We start from the raw sequence: 16,815 nt of genomic DNA, 5'->3' as shown, positions 1-16,815 counted from the left end.
CTTTTCTGTTGAACAGTGGAACAAAATACCTGTCAACAGGTGCAGAAGTCTGACTGAGAGGAACAGAAAACACCTGACTGGAGCGGAAACATTCAAGGATTGTTCAACTAAATATTACTTTATGACTGATGTAATATCTAATAAATTATCTTATTTGTTTGCTTTTTGAATAAAATATTTTCATTGAACCAGAATTAAAAAATAATGTAATGATTTTCATGAAATTATTTATTATTACTTTAGTCAATTACAGCCTATTTTACAGGCAGCTGTTTGTTTTCCTTCTTTAATGAAAGGGGATGAATAAATATGAGCAGAACTATACTAAACAACACGTCTGTTTGTGCTGCGGTTCGACAGTCTAACGTAACTGGAAGGGAGCAAAGTAAATCCTCCGACACCTGTTTGATTGTGCTTTGATTCTTTAATTCATCTGTTTGGCTCTGCCATTCTGTAAACCCACAGCTTGGAATAAATAAAAAGACAAAAATCATCACCGGAAGGTAGAAACTCTTCATCGTGTGTACAAACACATGAGCAGACAGGCATGTTTTCAACATGGACTCCTGATGGCATACAAAAATAACTCTAACAACAATAACACATACGTCCAACTCATAGGAAATAAAGCAGAAAACCTGCAAGTGAAGGCGTGCACAGCGTGAGGTGCTCGTAAGGCAACTGGAACGTAGACAGCACACTGTGTGTGTGTGTGTGTGTGTGTGTGTGAGAGAGGAGCAGTGTGGCACCATGGAATAGACACCGTTAACACGGACAACCAGAGGACAGGAGGAACCTCTGAAGTCTCCGACACAACAAGCAGACGGAATAAACCTCTGAACTTTCCTCAACTCAAGGTGCAACATGTGTGGAATCACATCCACGCCGTCGTCGGCGGCAACAGGAAGCCGCCATTAAAGGCCTCACTCCAAGTCCTGGAGGTTGATGGTGCTTCCTGTGAACTGGGAGTTGTCAGAGCCGTTGTCATCTTCTGTCATCACCGTGGGCTCCTGCGAGGAAACAGGAGACATTACTGGACACACTGTCCACCTCATCAGCCAATCACGTGGCAGCGACTCAGAGTCGTGCAGACACAGCAAAGAGCACCTGCTGAGGCTCAAACTGAGCATCAGGATGAGGAGGAAAGGAGATTTAAGGGACTTGGTGTGTTTGTTGGTTTCATTAACTGCTGGGATTATTACACACACACACACACATTCACAGACACATACACACATACACACACACGTCTTTGTGGTTTACAGCAGGAATCTCCCAATCTGGTTCCTGAGGTGCCAGTATCCTGCAGGTACCAGATGTTTCCCTGCTGCAACGCATCTGATTCTAATGAATGAGTCCGTTTACAGACTCGTGCAGAACGTGACAACTTGAGATCACTTTGATCTGAAACAGGTTTTAGTCAGACACACACCTGGCCCTCAGGAACCAGGTTTGAACCCTGGTATACAGAGAAGGTCTAAAGAGGAGAAAATATCCAGTAAGCAGCCGTTGTCTGGACCAGAATGTCTGGTTGGTGTCAGAGGAGAACGGACAGACTGGTTGGAGACGGTAGAACGGCAACAAGAAGTCAGATCCTAACCCAGGAAACTATTCACACTAGGGCTGCAACGATTGCTCGGGTAACTCGAGTAAAAAAATTGATTGAGGCAAATTATCTGCCTCGAGGCGTCGTTTAATTAATATCACGTGATGATATATTTTAACTTATGCACCATCGCGGCATTCTCAGACCACTGTGCTGTTCAGAGGGACTACATCACTGTTTCAGTTAACATATAAAGTACTTATTTATAAAATATACAAAACCAGAACCTGTGGCCTACGGTGTGTCTGAACAGTATGACTGTTTCACCCGGACTGATGACGGACGTTTCAAACAGCAGCGGCGAGCGGTTTGCTTTCTGTCTGAAGATTCTCCTTGCTTTGGTCTCTAATGGCAGAGAATGAAGAGGAGGGGAGGAAAAGACCGAAAAAGTCGCAAGTGTGGGACCATTTCACACTGAAAAGGGCAGTAAAAGCGAACCCCCCCCCCCACTTCACCGCTCCAGGAGGAGATTCAGCTTCGTGATTTATATCAACAGCAGCAGCGGCTGTTAAATGTACAGTGTTATAACCTGTGATATCAGTCAGCAGTGACGGCATGGCGAGGTGTCTGCTGCTAACGCACGTTAACCGTCTTGTAATCCATCCTTCATCTGTCTCTCCTGAACACAGACAGAGTCAAAGCGCATGTTTTAGGCTGTGTGTGACGGCAGGCAGAGCCTCTGTTCCTGCAGCAAACTTTTATTCCGTATTAAACAGACACACCTTTAAACAAGCGTGTCGTCCACCAAGACATAGACTAGTTCTTAGATACTTTGGACATGTTTACAAGTCAGTCCTTCTTTCTATGTGAATTCTTCTTTTTAATTTTTTGAAATGCAGAAATTTGCGACCGGTTGAGAATTGTTTCTCCACACATTGAGCGCGTGCACAAACACTTTGGCACATTTTAAAATATGATACTTTTAAAACATTTTAAAAGTATCATATTTTAAAACATTTTCCTCATGCATGAGGTAGTAACAACACATGCAACAGCTTCACAAATATACATTTACAGATTGACTTTGGTTGAGTTTCTAGTATTTGTTTTAAAAATTATAATAATAAAAAAAAATCGTAAGAGTACTTGATTACTCGAAGAAATAATCAACAGAGTACCCGATTACAAAAGTACTCGATAGTTGCAGCTCTAATTCACACAGACTAACCAGAACTGGACAATAGAAGATGGAGCAACTGGTCTGATGAGTCTCCATGTCAGCTAAGATATTTTCTTGGCCCACTTTGGGCCCCTTAGTCCCAGCATGGCCTGGTTTAACCACAGCCTAGTTGTGGACCATCCCAGCACAGTGTAACATCTTCTGATGGAAACTTCCAGCAGGATGATGCACCATGTCACAAAGCTCACATCATCTCCACCATGACGATGAGTTCACTGTCCTCCAACGGGTTCACTTCACTAAAAATTAAGCCTAACTTGGAACCATTTCTAAAGCTCGAAGGATTTATTTAAAAAGTTGAGCAGTCGTCCCGTTTTCACACAAAAAACTGATATTTTCAGTCAAAGAAGTTGAACGTTTGCCTATTTATCAGACTCTTCCAGGTTACTGTTAACCTACGGCTAAACATTCAGTATTCAACATAGAGAAGAGGCAGAACCGTAGGAGCTTTACTGACCTGTAAAATGTTGACAGGCAGGTCGACAGTGAGCTGAGAGTGAGAGCTGGAGGTCTGAGAGCTCAGCTGGAAAGCCAGGTCACCGTCGTTGGCTGGATCATCCTGCGTAGAGACATTTTATCCACCAGATCTCAGAGCTGTGACTCTCTGGTCTACATCACAGCATGTTCACACAGAAACGCACGTTTACACTGTCCACATCAGCGAAGTAACAGTAAATAACGAACAGATTTTTCACTTGGCTGCAGGTTTAGTGGTGCAGCGGGGAAAAGGCTCCCACCACGTTCTGAATCTTGTTTACACCGTTTAAACTGGTGATTAAGGGTTAAAAATGCGGGAATCTCACCTGCAGCAGCTGAATCTGCACATACTGAGCCCCGGTGATGGGGTCACGCAGGGTCAGGCCCCCGCTGGCGGCTACAGCGGCGTCACTGTAACGTGCGCTGGAAGAAGCTGCAGCAACCTTTGAGCCTTTGCTTTTCCTCTGACTCGAGCTCGAGGTGCCTGGAAAGCAGAAAGAAAGCCAGTTTTAGCTCAGCATGCAGGTTCTGGCGGAGTCGGAGTAAAAATGGAGACGGAAACGTTCCTCACCAGCTGTAGTCGAGGAACCTTTTTGCTTCTTCTTCTTGGCCAGTTGGATGGCTCTGTAGTCAGTCCTGGCGGAGCCTCCGCTCTCCTATCAAACCCACGGGACGAGCGTTAACACCAATCTCTTCATTTATCATTTCCTCTGCTGATCCAGATCAAACTAGGGCTGGGCGATTAATCGGGATTTTATTCTCAACTACTATCTGGGTTTTCAACGATCATAAAAATAAAAAGGGTGTGATTATTTTTATCTTTGCAGTTTCCTCTCCTGCTGTCTTCAGCTGCTAATCGAGCGTCTCTGGCGTTGCAGCGCTGTGCTGTAAACTCCTCCCACAGCCGCTTTGCTTTCATTCAGACACTGTTGCCAACTTGCCGACTTTCTCACGAAATCTGGCAACTTTTTTTGTTAAAAGCGACAAATCTAGAAACTTTTACTGAAGTTATTAGAGACTTTTCTGGTGTTTTGGCGACTGACTTGAAGGCACATATTGTTCTGCAGTTACTGTAAGGAAGGAGCAGCGGGAGCCTCTCCCGTCCTAAAGCACTCCCAGGCGGCCAGTCTCAGTCGGCTCCGGCTGCAGGTCAATGTAGAATAACTGCAGTAGGTTGTGGAAGTTCACCTAAACATAGTTTATACCATTGTCAGTGACAACTGGCCGCATTATTTTCCTATACATAGTTCTGCCAGTTAAACACTGTAATATCCCTCCGTTACAGGGCGTTACCATAGCAACGTGTTAATCAGCTGGTTCAGATCAGCTCTCTTTTAACAGGTGAATGAGAGAAACGCGCTGTAGCCTGACAGCGGTTGTTTGGCATAAAACGTACATCGAGGCCAATGTAAATTAGTTCCTATATAAGCGGTAAAAGCGGATTAAAAAACTCGGAATCGTGCATTAGGTAAGGGATAATACCCGACGAGGTGTCCATTATCAGAAATTAATGGACGACGCCAGGACGTGAACCGTCCGACGCGAAGTCCAATTAATTTCTGATAATGGACACCTCGTCGGGCATTATCCCGCTTACACCATGGTCACTCATAAAGGAAATAATATAAGATCAATTACTAATGTTGTTTTTGCTGTTAGAATAATGTTTTTCATAGGACAAGGCAGGGCGGACTATGTAACATCTTTTGTTATGGCGTTTCCAAGGTAACCGGCTTTGAGAGCACCTGCAGCGCGTTCGGCAGCAGATACTATTGCAACAAACATTGCTTGTTGAGGAGCATCATCAGGTATGATGAAAATATGATTATTTTCTGCCTGAAATGCATATTTCTTCACAATATGAAGGAAATCGGGGAGCATGTTTATCATGTTTATGATATGTCTGACGTTGTCAGTCCAGATATTCTTTCTGCCCGTTTGTCGCTAACATCTCTGTTGCCACGGTTACCAACTGCTGTTTGAGCCAGCACACTCCTATTTGACGTAACTTTTTTTAATTGGTGTCCAATATTACTTTTTAAATGTCAATCCTGCAGCCAATCAGAATCGAGTATTCACCCAGACCATGGTATAAACGGTTATAATGCGCGACACGGAGTCTAGAACACCACGACGCGCAGCGTTGTTTAAAAATACTGGATAATTGTGTTAAATAATCGAGATCTCAATTTCAGTCAGAATAATCGTGATTATAATTTTTGTCATAATCGAGCAGCCCTAGTTCAAACACGGTTTTACAAAAAGAAACAGCGAACACAGAAAATTCTGTCATAACTTAACCAACAGGCGCGTTAATATCCCGACATCACGAAGGACGTGTGCTCACCAGGAAGCTGCTCGGCGACACGGCCGTCAGTTCCAGCTCTTTCTGTGGGCTGAAGCTGCTGCTGTGACCTGGGAAAACAAACTGAGTGAGGACTTTTCCTCCCTCCTGAGGACCCAGCACCTCCACGCAGCCCAGCAGAGGACCCGCGCCTCCCTGGCCCCCCACCTCCACCACTTTGGAGGGCGAGACCAGCAGCTCAGCGACAGGCGCCACGGCCAAGGAGGACGAAGACTCCACGCTGAGGGCGCTGGAGGAGCTGAGTGGGTGCTGCAGAGCGGCGTCTACAGAGGCAGCCGGGCCCTGCATGGTGAGACCTGTGAGGGTCCCCAGGGCCTCCGGGGTGACCGTCTGCACATCGTCCAGGTTGAGGGTTCCCTGTGGGGGTAGAACATCGCCCACCGCTCCCTCCAGACTGTGTTGAGGGGCCAAGTCAGCGCTGGTCGCCATGATAAGGGGGTCCAAGGCTTTGGCCAGGGTGGTGCATGTGCTGGTAACAAGCGTCGTGCCAACTGAGGACGGGTCGATGGTGAGAATGCCGGAGCTGACCAGAGACAGGTCCATGGCGAAGGGGCCGTTAGCGTTGCTACCGGCAACCGGAATCCCCACCCCAATCCCAGCTGTGGGGGCGGTTCCCCCAGGAACAGCAGAGAACAGAGAGCTGAGGTCCAGGTTGGTCAGCTGGTCCCCCCCAGAAACGCCAGGCCCGGCAACCGCTGTGGGGGTGGAGCTGACCAGCTCGCTGCTGGGGGTCAGGGTGGGCGTGGTCTCCATCTGGCTCAGGAGATCTGCAACGGAGACGATGGCAATGTGATCATCTCAATATATTAAACTTATTTCTACATGAAAATACAATCATTTCATATTTTCACTCAGAAACTTTCAGATTTAATCATAATTATGTTTCAAATCAGTGGATTTATGTGATAAAACTTCTTAAATAAGATTATTTTTAATTTCTAATTGAAATTTTTCACGGTTTTTTTTTTTTAACCATCTCAAAAAATCTCTGAACATTTCTTCATAAATATTCTTAGGAGTGTGATGAGCCTCTGGTGGAGGAGTGGGGCTCTTTCTGGCTGCTTGTGCGCGACAGCAGATTTGAATCGACGGCTCCAGCTCCACCGGCTGCTTCCTCACCAGGACTGAGGTGGTGGTGTTTCACCATGTGGCTCTTCAGGCTGCTGCGGGAGGAGAAGTGTTTGGAGCAGTTGGCCACGGGGCAGCGGGTCCTCAGGGTGCTGGCGTCCTGCTTATGTTTCTTGGAGTGAATGTAGAGGCTGCTGCGCGCCGAGAACCTGGCGTTACACCCTGAGAAGCACACGAGACCCAAATCACCACCAGTCACAGCAAAGTGCTGCAGATACATAAATACAAAGACAAACGTCAAGCCGTTGTTTCTGTTTCATGTGAAATGCATGTTGAAGCTCAACTCTTTTAATCCCAGCCAACATCCAGACATCACGTGTTCAGGAGTCAGAATCAGAGGTTAAAATGATGTCAAATGAATTTATCAATGGATTTTGCAGCACAACGCCGACCAAAACAACAAAACAGAATTTATTACAAGCAGAACTTTGTAGAAATAACACACATGATCAGCAGAGAGCAAACCTTTCTCATCTGGACATTGTTCTCTTAAGTCCTTCAGCAGAAGAATAATTGACATATTTCTACTATTGTTTTTTCCTCACAAAGCCAACACAGCTGGTTTTTGACACCTCCATGCATTAAAAACATCTTCAGCCATACAGGACCATTATTTTTCTCCTTCTCAAACACACACAGAACCTTCTGCTTTTCTGACATTAAGCGGATTTGTTATAATTTCTGTCAAGCTCGAGGTTTCCTAGCAACATAGTGGTGATGATGACATTTGTTTATGATGAAAATGGTTTAAATAAAGGTGTTATTAGAGATCATTCGTTTTGGAAATACCATAAAGTGTTTCTGTATAAACAACATAAATAAACGGTGGATTGTAATCCTCCTGGACGGGATGTAAAAGTCTCCACGGATCACCGATCCAAGGTAAGCTAAGCTCTCCACCAGAGTTCCACACTACTGACGCAGCTCTACAGGGTTTCAGTGCATCCCTGCTGCAACGCATCTGACCCACATTACAGCCAATCAAGTTCTGCAGAACGACTCATTAATGTGAGTCGGGTGTGTTTCTGCAGGGATGTGTGGAACCAGAAGGGCTGTGCACATCGTGGGACTCGGCTCATCAGTCCTGCTATAAGACATTGTTTTAAGGGTTAAACCCAGAATCTGATTAAACAGGAGAAAAAATAAACCTGCAACAAGAAAACTGCTCTCTTTTTTCTTTGCATACCTTCTGCATGGCACTGAAAGGGTTTTGTGCCCAGGTGGGTGATGCTGTGACCCTTCAGGTGTTCTGCCCTGGTGAAGGACTTCCCACAACCCTCTTCTGTGCAGACGAAGCGACGGTCATCATCATGTTTCCTGAGGAACACACACAGCCACAAACCTGCTCATCAGACACGGGACTTCCCTTCCACCCACCGGCATCAAACTGTTGGCATCTCTCTGGATCCACAGGTTTCTGCAGCAAACAGCAGGACATGAGGACATCTCTCACCGCTTGTGGCGAAGCAGCTTGGACATGCTGGTGAAGGACCAGCCGCAACCCTCCGAGTCACACACGAACGGCCTCTCCCCTGCAGGAACAAGACATCAACGGGTTTTTACTCCTACAGCTCACTGCATGACACACCGGACACGGTGAAAGTTAGGGCTGTGACGATCTGCTTCTGTCCCGATTCCATTCCGATGTGATTTATTTGGCTGCCGATTTGGTTTAAATTGTGAATCTTACGATTCTTCAACATTGTTGATTTTTGTAGGCTAAAAAAAAAAAATGTACAAAACTTTTTTTGCTCCTCATTTTTTTTAAAATTTCAATTAGGAAATGTAAATAGATCAATAAAAACTATAAATATTGCAAAAAATTTAAATGATTTGTATTAATGTGGAAAAAAAAATTCTTAAAAAAAAAAAAAAAAAAAACATTTTAAAACTGTGAAGCAAAAAATCCGGATACTCGATTTTTTCGATTCAATTTCCCAGCTTTAGTAAAAATACATTTTAATGCAGCTGACACCCAGAAACACCTCCTAATTTCCTTTGTTTTGAATTATTTCTCTTCTCAGACAGCGAAGCAGCTTCCAACTAGCCGCTGAAACACGCAGCGTACGTCTGTCTGACGTTTACCGTGCTGATGTGATAAACAGGAAGAGCAGGAGGGTTTCCGTCTCGACTCAACGGCTGAATCAAGCGTTAAAGTTCATCCGGAGGTGGAATCAGGTTATTTATCGTCTCTGTAAATTCAGCCAAATTCCCTCCACAGATGATGCTGCTGTTTGGACAGAACTGCAGTTTACTGTATAGATTACTACATAGTTATATGAAAGGATACTGGGAGGGAAAATCGAATCAAAAAATCGTATATTTAGATTTTTCTGCTACACAATTTTAAAATCGATTTTTTTTCCCTGTTAAATATAAAAATAATCTATTATAAAATCTTTAAAATTTTTATTGTTTTATTGATTTTTTTACTTGTCTTCTTGGACATTTTAGCAGCAGAATGACGGTCTGGCTACTGTGTTTTTTTCCTGATTGAAATTAAGATGACGAGCAAAAAAAAAAAAAAAAGGTTTTGTACAATTTTTTCGGTTTTTAGTCAATAAAAATCAGCAGTTGCAATTTAAATCAAATCGGCACCAAAAAAATCGAATCGAATCGGAAAACGTTTCGTCAGAGCCTTAGTACAGATTACTACATAGTTATATGACAGGATACCAGTAATGACAGGCGTCGTGTTTTCATATGAAATCTGAAACAGCTGCTGTAATCTTCAGTGTTTCTCACACGGGCAGAAGTGGAGCGGCGCTGCATGGGTCCACGTCGCCCTACTTTCTGCATCGTTTCTGGGCTTTGATTAAACCGTTTCATTGTTTCCTGTTGATGCTTTCAGCAGCTGTTTCACTTTCAGCCTGCCTGTGCGGCATACTGAGCTACGCTTCACAATCACAAGCGAAACAACCACCATTCAGACGTTCAGGTCCGGCCCTGATCCTCATACCGAACCAGTCTGTCTCCTGAACTCATCCGACCCGGGTCTCTGGCTGTATGGATCCACATGCACCTTGGTCATCTCCATCCACCTTTTCCTTTTAAAGTCAGTCAGTATACAAACACATCTGCCAGTGACATCCCACTCGGTGTCCTCCGTGTTTTCCAGTTCATGCTGAGGATGAGGAGGATCTTAGTTTTAGACAGTTTGGTTGCCTGAAGCGAGTCAGCAGATGAGATTCTGCAGCAGATTCTATTTGGACGTCAGCAGCTGAAACTGGTCCACGTCTCATGACAACAGAGACGCCATCACGTTCAACGCCTTCTACAGCTTCGCTCTCTGAACTTTCACATCCATTATTACTTAACACACACACACACACACACACACACATGGTTTCTGCTGCACCACGTGCACAATGTTGTGTAAACCAGCGTTTGTGCCGACTCATAACAAATCACACTTCCCAGTATGAACCGGTACCGGCCAGCACTGGGTAGCTGCAAACCAGCAACTTGTGGATGAGGGTGAAGTTGGGAAACACAGCTGAGCTGAAAACGTTTCATCCTCGTGAGATTGAAATGAATGAATGAATTTAATGGCTGCGTAAAGCATGTGATCTGCCAGCCTGAGCTGGAGGTAAAATCTCAGCGCCGAGACAGAAACGCCATCATGCAGCCTGAATGAGCCGCTTCTCTTCATCATGTCTGAAGTGTTCGTCCATCTGACAACAGAAACAGATTAATATGACAATAAAAACAGGTTTTGTTTTTTTTTTTTTATCTGTATTAATGAAGTTTTATGTTTGACTGGTTTTATAGAAACATGTTGAGTCTGTAATCCAGCTCCACAAACCTGATCTGGTGTGTTCGCAGAGCTTTTATTTGATGCCATTTTAGTAGGACAAAAACAGATTTAATTATAATGTCTAGTATTTGACATGGGAGCTGGATAGAGCTGAAACTCCTCCTTCTCCTTCTCCTTCTCCTCCTCCTCCTCCTCCTTCTCCTTCTCCTCCTCCGGTGGAGTTTCTCCTTCATAACAACGAGAACTGTTAATTCCTTTTCCTGCATCGTGTCGCTCCCAAATCAAACGCTAACATTAGAAATGGACAACTGTTGCTGAAAACCAGCATCTCACCGGACACACACATCCCAGATCCAATGGTGTGTGTGTGTGACTTGCATAGAGTCAGAGTCATATGACAGGGGCGGGGGGCGGGGGGACTTATTTTCTTTCTCTGTTCTGGTATTTATAGAAAACACTGGCCTCAGGCTCCTCCTGTGGCTTCATGTTCTGATCCGGAGCTGCTGCTGGGGAGTGACTTCACCATCATCATCATCATCACAAACACGTCGTCCAACGGCTTACCCGTGTGACTCCGCAGGTGTATTTTCAGGCGACAGGCTTTGTCGTACGTCTTGTCGCAGCCTGGGTAGGTGCAGGTGTAGTGACCCGTTTCTCTGAAGTGCGTTCGGTTGTGAGAGAACAGGGCACTGAAGGTGATGAAGGTCTTCTCACAGCCTGTTTGGGGCAGAGAATGGAACAAATCTGTTTTATCCTGCAGCAGCTGGTTCAGAGCTCCGCAGAAAAACACATTTCTGCTCCATGTTTGTACATTAATAGCTGAAGCCTTTTCAAACATAGTCTGTCATGCCGTCAGGCATCCTTTAAGCCCGCTACGTACTCCAAGCTGGCAGAACTTTGTTCTCATGGGCCTCTGAAAAGTATCGCGTGATTGGTTGGACGTCTGAAGTGGGCGTGGCTAACATGGAAAAGATGCATTTCATGTGATGCAGGTTAAACAGACTGTTTTAATAAATCAGCTGATCAATGTGGAGAGAAAGTACCAACATTTTTACAACACGTGGCATTAAAACACGCGGCCGCATGCACAACCCACCCCGCCACGGACAAAGTTCCTCACAGTGGATGTATTGACCAGATAAAAAGTAACTTTTTCTTTGCTCTTGCAGCCTCGAGAGCAGGAACAAATTCTCATGTAGTAACAAATTTCACCATGACATACTGGTCAGTTGCTAGTTAGCGTTGTCACCAGGGGGCAGTGCAAGAGTTCAGAGTTTACCGTCAAGGTCTGCCGTCCGTTTCAGACACCATGGTGATGTTTTCAGAACGAAACATGTCCACTGGCTTGTAATTACAGTGAAAAGATAAAAAATGTAACGACATTAGTGCTTAGTTTAATAATGCCAGTTTGTGTTGTATCATTATTATCATTATTATTATTATTATTATATGTTGTTGAGAAGCCTGATTCATCAGTTTTACAACATGGTAGAACTTATTGGTGATAGAAGTTAAGGCTGGGCGATGAATCGGATTTTAATCTCAGTACGATCTGGGTTTTCAACAATCATAAAAATAAAAGGTTGTGATTATTTTTCTCTTAGCAGTTTTCTCTCCTGCTGTCTTCAGCTGCTAATCGAGCGTCTCTGGCATTGCAGCGCTGTGCTGTAAACTCCTCCCACAGCCGCTTTGGTTTCATTCAGACACTGTTGCCAACTTGCCGACTTTCTCACTAAATCTAGCAACTTTTACTGAAGTTATTAGAGACTTTTCTGGTGTTTTGGCAACTGACTTGAAGGCACATATTGTTCTGCAGTTACTGTAAGGAAGGAGCAGCGGGAGCCTCTCCCGTCCTAAAGCACTCCCAGGTGGCCAGTCTCAGTCGGCTCCGGCTGCAGGTCAATGTAGAATAACTGCAGTAGGTTGTGGAAGTTCACCTAAACATAGTTTATACCATTGTCAGTGACAACTGGCCGCATTATTTTCCTATACATAGTTCTGCCAGTTAAACATGGTAATATCCCTCCGTTACAGGGCATTACCATAGCAACGCGTTAATCAGCTGGTTCAGATCAGCTCTCTTTTAACAGGTGAATGAGAGAAACGCGCTGTAGCCTGACAGCGGTTGTTTGGCATAAAACGTACATCTAGGCCAACGTAAATTAGTTCCTATATAAGCGGTAAAAGCGGATTAAACAACTTGGAACCGTGCATTAGGTAAGGGATAATACCCGACGAGGTGTCCATTATCAGAAATTAATGGACGACGCCAGGGCATGAACAGTCTGACGCGAAGTCCATTAATTTCTGATAATGGACACCTCGTCGGGCATTATCCCGCTTACACCATGGTCACTCATAAAGGAAATAATATAAGATCAATTACTAATGTTGTTTTTGCTATTAGAATAATGTTTTTCATAGGACAAGGCAGGGCGGACTATGTAACATCTTTTGTTATGGCGTTTCCAAGGTAACCGGCTTTGAGAGCACCTGCAGCGCGTTCGGCAGCAGATACTATTGCAACAAACGTTGCTTGTTGAGGAGCATCATCAGGTATGATGAAAATATGATTATTTTCTGCCTGAAATGCATATTTCTTCACAATATGAAGGAAATCGGGGAGGATGTTTATCATGTTTATGTGATGTCTGATATTGTCAATCCAGATATTCTTTCTGCCCGTTTGTCGCTAACATCTCTGTTGCCACGGTTACCAACTGCTGTGTAAAGCCAGCACACTCCTATCTGACGTAACTTTTTTTTAATTGGTGTCCAATATTACTTTTTAAATGTCAACCTGCAGCCAATCAGAATCGAGTATTCACCCAGACCACTGGAGTTATTAGAGACTTTTCTGGTGTTTTGGCGACTGACTTCTCTCTGGTCCTGAGACTGAGGCGCTGCAGGTGTGTGTCGGTCACAGAAGGACGACGGACACCTGATCAACGGACGTATCAGAAGGACACTGCAGCGATCTCACAGCTCCAGAATCCGGACCGAACGCATTCCACCAGGGTGACACAGTACCTCCAGAAACTGGGAGTGAAGAAGATGAGCGACCCGGGTACCAGAGCCTGGAGCTCATCTTACAGCTCCTGGTAGAGGAGAGGATGTTGTCCTCTGGAATATAACTGAGTTTTCTATTTTATAGCATTTAGATTTCATTGTCCAGCTCTTACGTACAGATCTTGGATGGATCGTGGTTACTGTTATTGTGCTTTATAATAAAACGAAGGGTTGCGTTACCTGGGAACTCACACTTGTGGGGCCTCTGCGGCTCAAAGTGGACCCTCTGATGATTTGTCAACCTTGTGGCGCTGCGAAACCTCTCGCTGCAGATCTCGCAGATGAAGGCGTTGTCCTGCTCGTGGACTTTGATGTGAGCCTTGAGGTTGTAGACCGTGGTGAAGCGCCGCCCGCAGCCTTCGAACTGGCAGGTATGAGGGCGCTGCTTGTCGTGGGACTGAAGATGCCGCTTTAGCTTGTACGAGGTGGCAAACGCCCAGCCGCAGCCCTGGACGGTGCACTGATATGGCCGTGGGTCCTCCGCATGGTTCAGGAGATGCACCTTGAGTTTCTGACGGGAATCAAATGAATTCGCGCATCCTTGTTCTGGGCAGGCAAAAGTGGCCAGGGTCTCTTTCTTGGAGCGGATGAGCGGTGTCGAGTGAAGATCCTCGTTGTCACAGCTCGCTGCGTGGGCTTTGGGTGATGGAGCGACCAGATCGGCCTCTGTCACAGCACACAGACCTCCTGTCTCCTGCTTGACAGGACAGGAGTCCAGAGAGGTTCCCAGTTCTGATAATGAGCAATCATCCACCAGAGCCAGCTCAGAGTCACTAACAGATAAACCGGGTCTGGGCTCTTCCTGCTGGTTTGGACTGGCGACTGCCAAGGTGCTGATCTTCCCAATCGATCTAGTCCCGCCGCCATAGTTCAGAAGAACAATATCCTCATGGTCTTTCATACCTAGATGTTCCTTTAAGCTGACCATGTCATCCTCTTTGTGTACATACCCCTCAGGTGGGGCAGCGAGAGTCAGTGTGCCATTTTCAATGGTCACTATGATGCTTTGGTTGTTTATTGTGATGGTTCCTGAAAAGGTTTCACTGGCAGACGGACTTGTGGAGGCAGAAACTGGATCCTGCAGCCCCCTGGAGTCATTAATAAAGCCTGATGTCTCCATGGCCTCTGGAGCAGTCTTCCCACTGCTGTTTTCAGTGCAGATCTGCCCACATAGCTTATCACCATACCTGTTGGTCAGAACCACGTCTTCCACCGTGTGCTGATAGGCAGCCTGCTTCACATTAACCACAGCAGGGCTCACATGGTCTGCTGTCCTCTGCGTGTCCAGACAGCTCAGGTTGTCACTGGACTCACAGAAAGCAACATCGCTGCTGTTTCCAACCTCCATGGAGTCGCTTCCCTTACAGCAGTCTTCTGCTCCGGCTTTCACTTCATCCACAATGTTAGAGGACACATCCAGCCGGTGCTGGCTCGGTTTATCATCCTGGACCACATTAAAAACCACATATAGTTCCTGTGTGGATTTGTCGGTCCTGTTGGCAGCTGCAGCCTGGATGTCTGCAGGCGGCTGTTGGATGTCTGCAGGCGGCTGCTGGAAGACGCCGTCCTCACGCTGCCGCTGCGGTTCCTCTTCCCCTTCAAACAGAGGCAAAGCCATGTGTATCCCACCCTGTCCGCTTTCCTCGCACTTCCACGCGGCCCTGACGAACTCGTGCGAACCCAGCAGCGCGTGGAGGTCGTTTTCTTTCTCCGTGTTTATGTTATGAAACCCCAAAACATCGCTGCCATTTTCCGCCAGTAGGCGAAACGATGAAGTCTTTGGCCTGCTGGCCTTGTTGTTGTTGTTGTTGTCACTTTGAGGCTCCAGACGTCTGCCCGCGTCATTTTCGGTGGAGATAAAGTGAGTTAATGAAGCTGTTAGTGGTGGAGTTGGAGATGAAATGGCTCGGCGTGGGGCGCCATGTTGAGAGTGGATGTTTTGGGCTTCAGAGAGCCCCTGGATTTCCATCTTGGTATCCCTGTAGCAGCAACACTGACAAGGCCCGCCCTACTAGCGCGAGATGATCCGCGCAGCCACAACCATAGACATCATACATGCATAGAAGCCGCAATGTAACACGAGCGGACGGCTCATCGCGCCGCCATCTTGGATGGGTCTCCCATGCGCCTCCAATGCATTTATTTGTAAGTTGTAGGCCCAACAACACAACTCAGCTAGGGGCTGCAAAACAGAGCAAATCCTCTCAGACTCCCGTGTTAAAAAGACCAACTTCACAGCAGAAATAAACATGTTTACAGCCTAGTTCAAAAATCCATTTTTGGTTTATAAGTCAGGTTTACCTTCGAGACAACTGTGGGGGGGAGTACATTTTTTTCTAACTCACCCTTTAAAAGTAATTTAATCTCAAAATTTGGCATATTTAGGGGCGTGTTCTTTTGATTGACAGATATCCGATCTCCCGCTTTAAGTCAGAAGAACGCAGAACAACCGCAGTTTGTAGCAGGTTAACAACATGACTTAGCTTTAGCCCGCTTACCTCCGTTAGCTGGTTATCTAATGTTATCTCCGGGTTAGCTCAATTAGCTCTTAGCTGCAGAAAGTTTGGAGTTCGCTCGATGTCAATCATCCACCATGACGCTCACAGCCCCACTCTCAGCTCCACCTCTTTGCCCATAAATGCATTTTCCTGTTTAAACGACGCGCATGCCCCTGCCAAGATGGTAATGGTAGGAACCGCCCACCGAGCTTTAATTCAGCTCTTCAGAAACCTACGGGTGACGTCACGGAGGCTCCGTCCATCTCTTTATATACAGTCTATGGATTTTTCTCACATTTTAGTTTATTACAAAGGACATATATTGTTATAATACTGATTATTGTAAAATATTAAAAAACAACGTGCGTTCATGCTAAAATATTTTTATATGCTATTTAACTAAGACATAAGGTGGCCACAATATAAGTAAATGTATGAATTAATTCCATACTAACATGTTTAATTGTTTATTTATGCATTTGGATTTGTCTATCTTTTTATATCTGGTCATATGTATTATTATTCAACCTCGTGAAGAGCAATTCCTCACCACCTGCTTTCAATATTTTGCTGGTTATTGCAACCGTACAGACAACAAATAAAGACAAATGAAGCCAGTAAAAACATAACCTCCTTGGTGGAAGTAAACATGCAATCATGTAAAACTCTCTTTGTGAAGCATCAATATCATATTTAAAAAAAAAAAAAAAAAAACCCTCATAGAAGTCAAATTTA

General features: G+C 45.2%; 1 protein-coding gene across 1 annotated transcript; it reads right to left on the bottom strand.

Annotated features, from left to right (window-relative positions):
- Positions 1-473: 473 nt before the first annotated feature.
- LOC306756649 (zinc finger protein ZXDC) lies at positions 474-15,551 on the bottom strand (the record flags this gene model as incomplete). The annotated part of the gene is made up of 10 exons (XM_079241467.1): positions 474-1,010; positions 3,244-3,345; positions 3,590-3,747; positions 3,835-3,919; positions 5,611-6,395; positions 6,748-6,918; positions 7,943-8,073; positions 8,210-8,288; positions 11,078-11,230; positions 13,763-15,551. 10 exons carry the CDS (start codon positions 15,549-15,551, stop codon positions 924-926), a joined length of 3,540 nt encoding a protein of 1,179 aa, XP_079097593.1. The 3' UTR covers positions 474-923.
- Positions 15,552-16,815: the final 1,264 nt, after the last annotated feature.

This window comes from Telmatherina bonti (assembly GCF_933228915.1).
Source record: "Telmatherina bonti genome assembly, chromosome: 6".
NCBI classification, from domain to species: domain Eukaryota; kingdom Metazoa; phylum Chordata; class Actinopteri; order Atheriniformes; family Telmatherinidae; genus Telmatherina; species Telmatherina bonti.
Note: the sequence above shows the minus strand (reverse complement) of the source record. Positions and strands in the feature narration are given on the sequence as shown.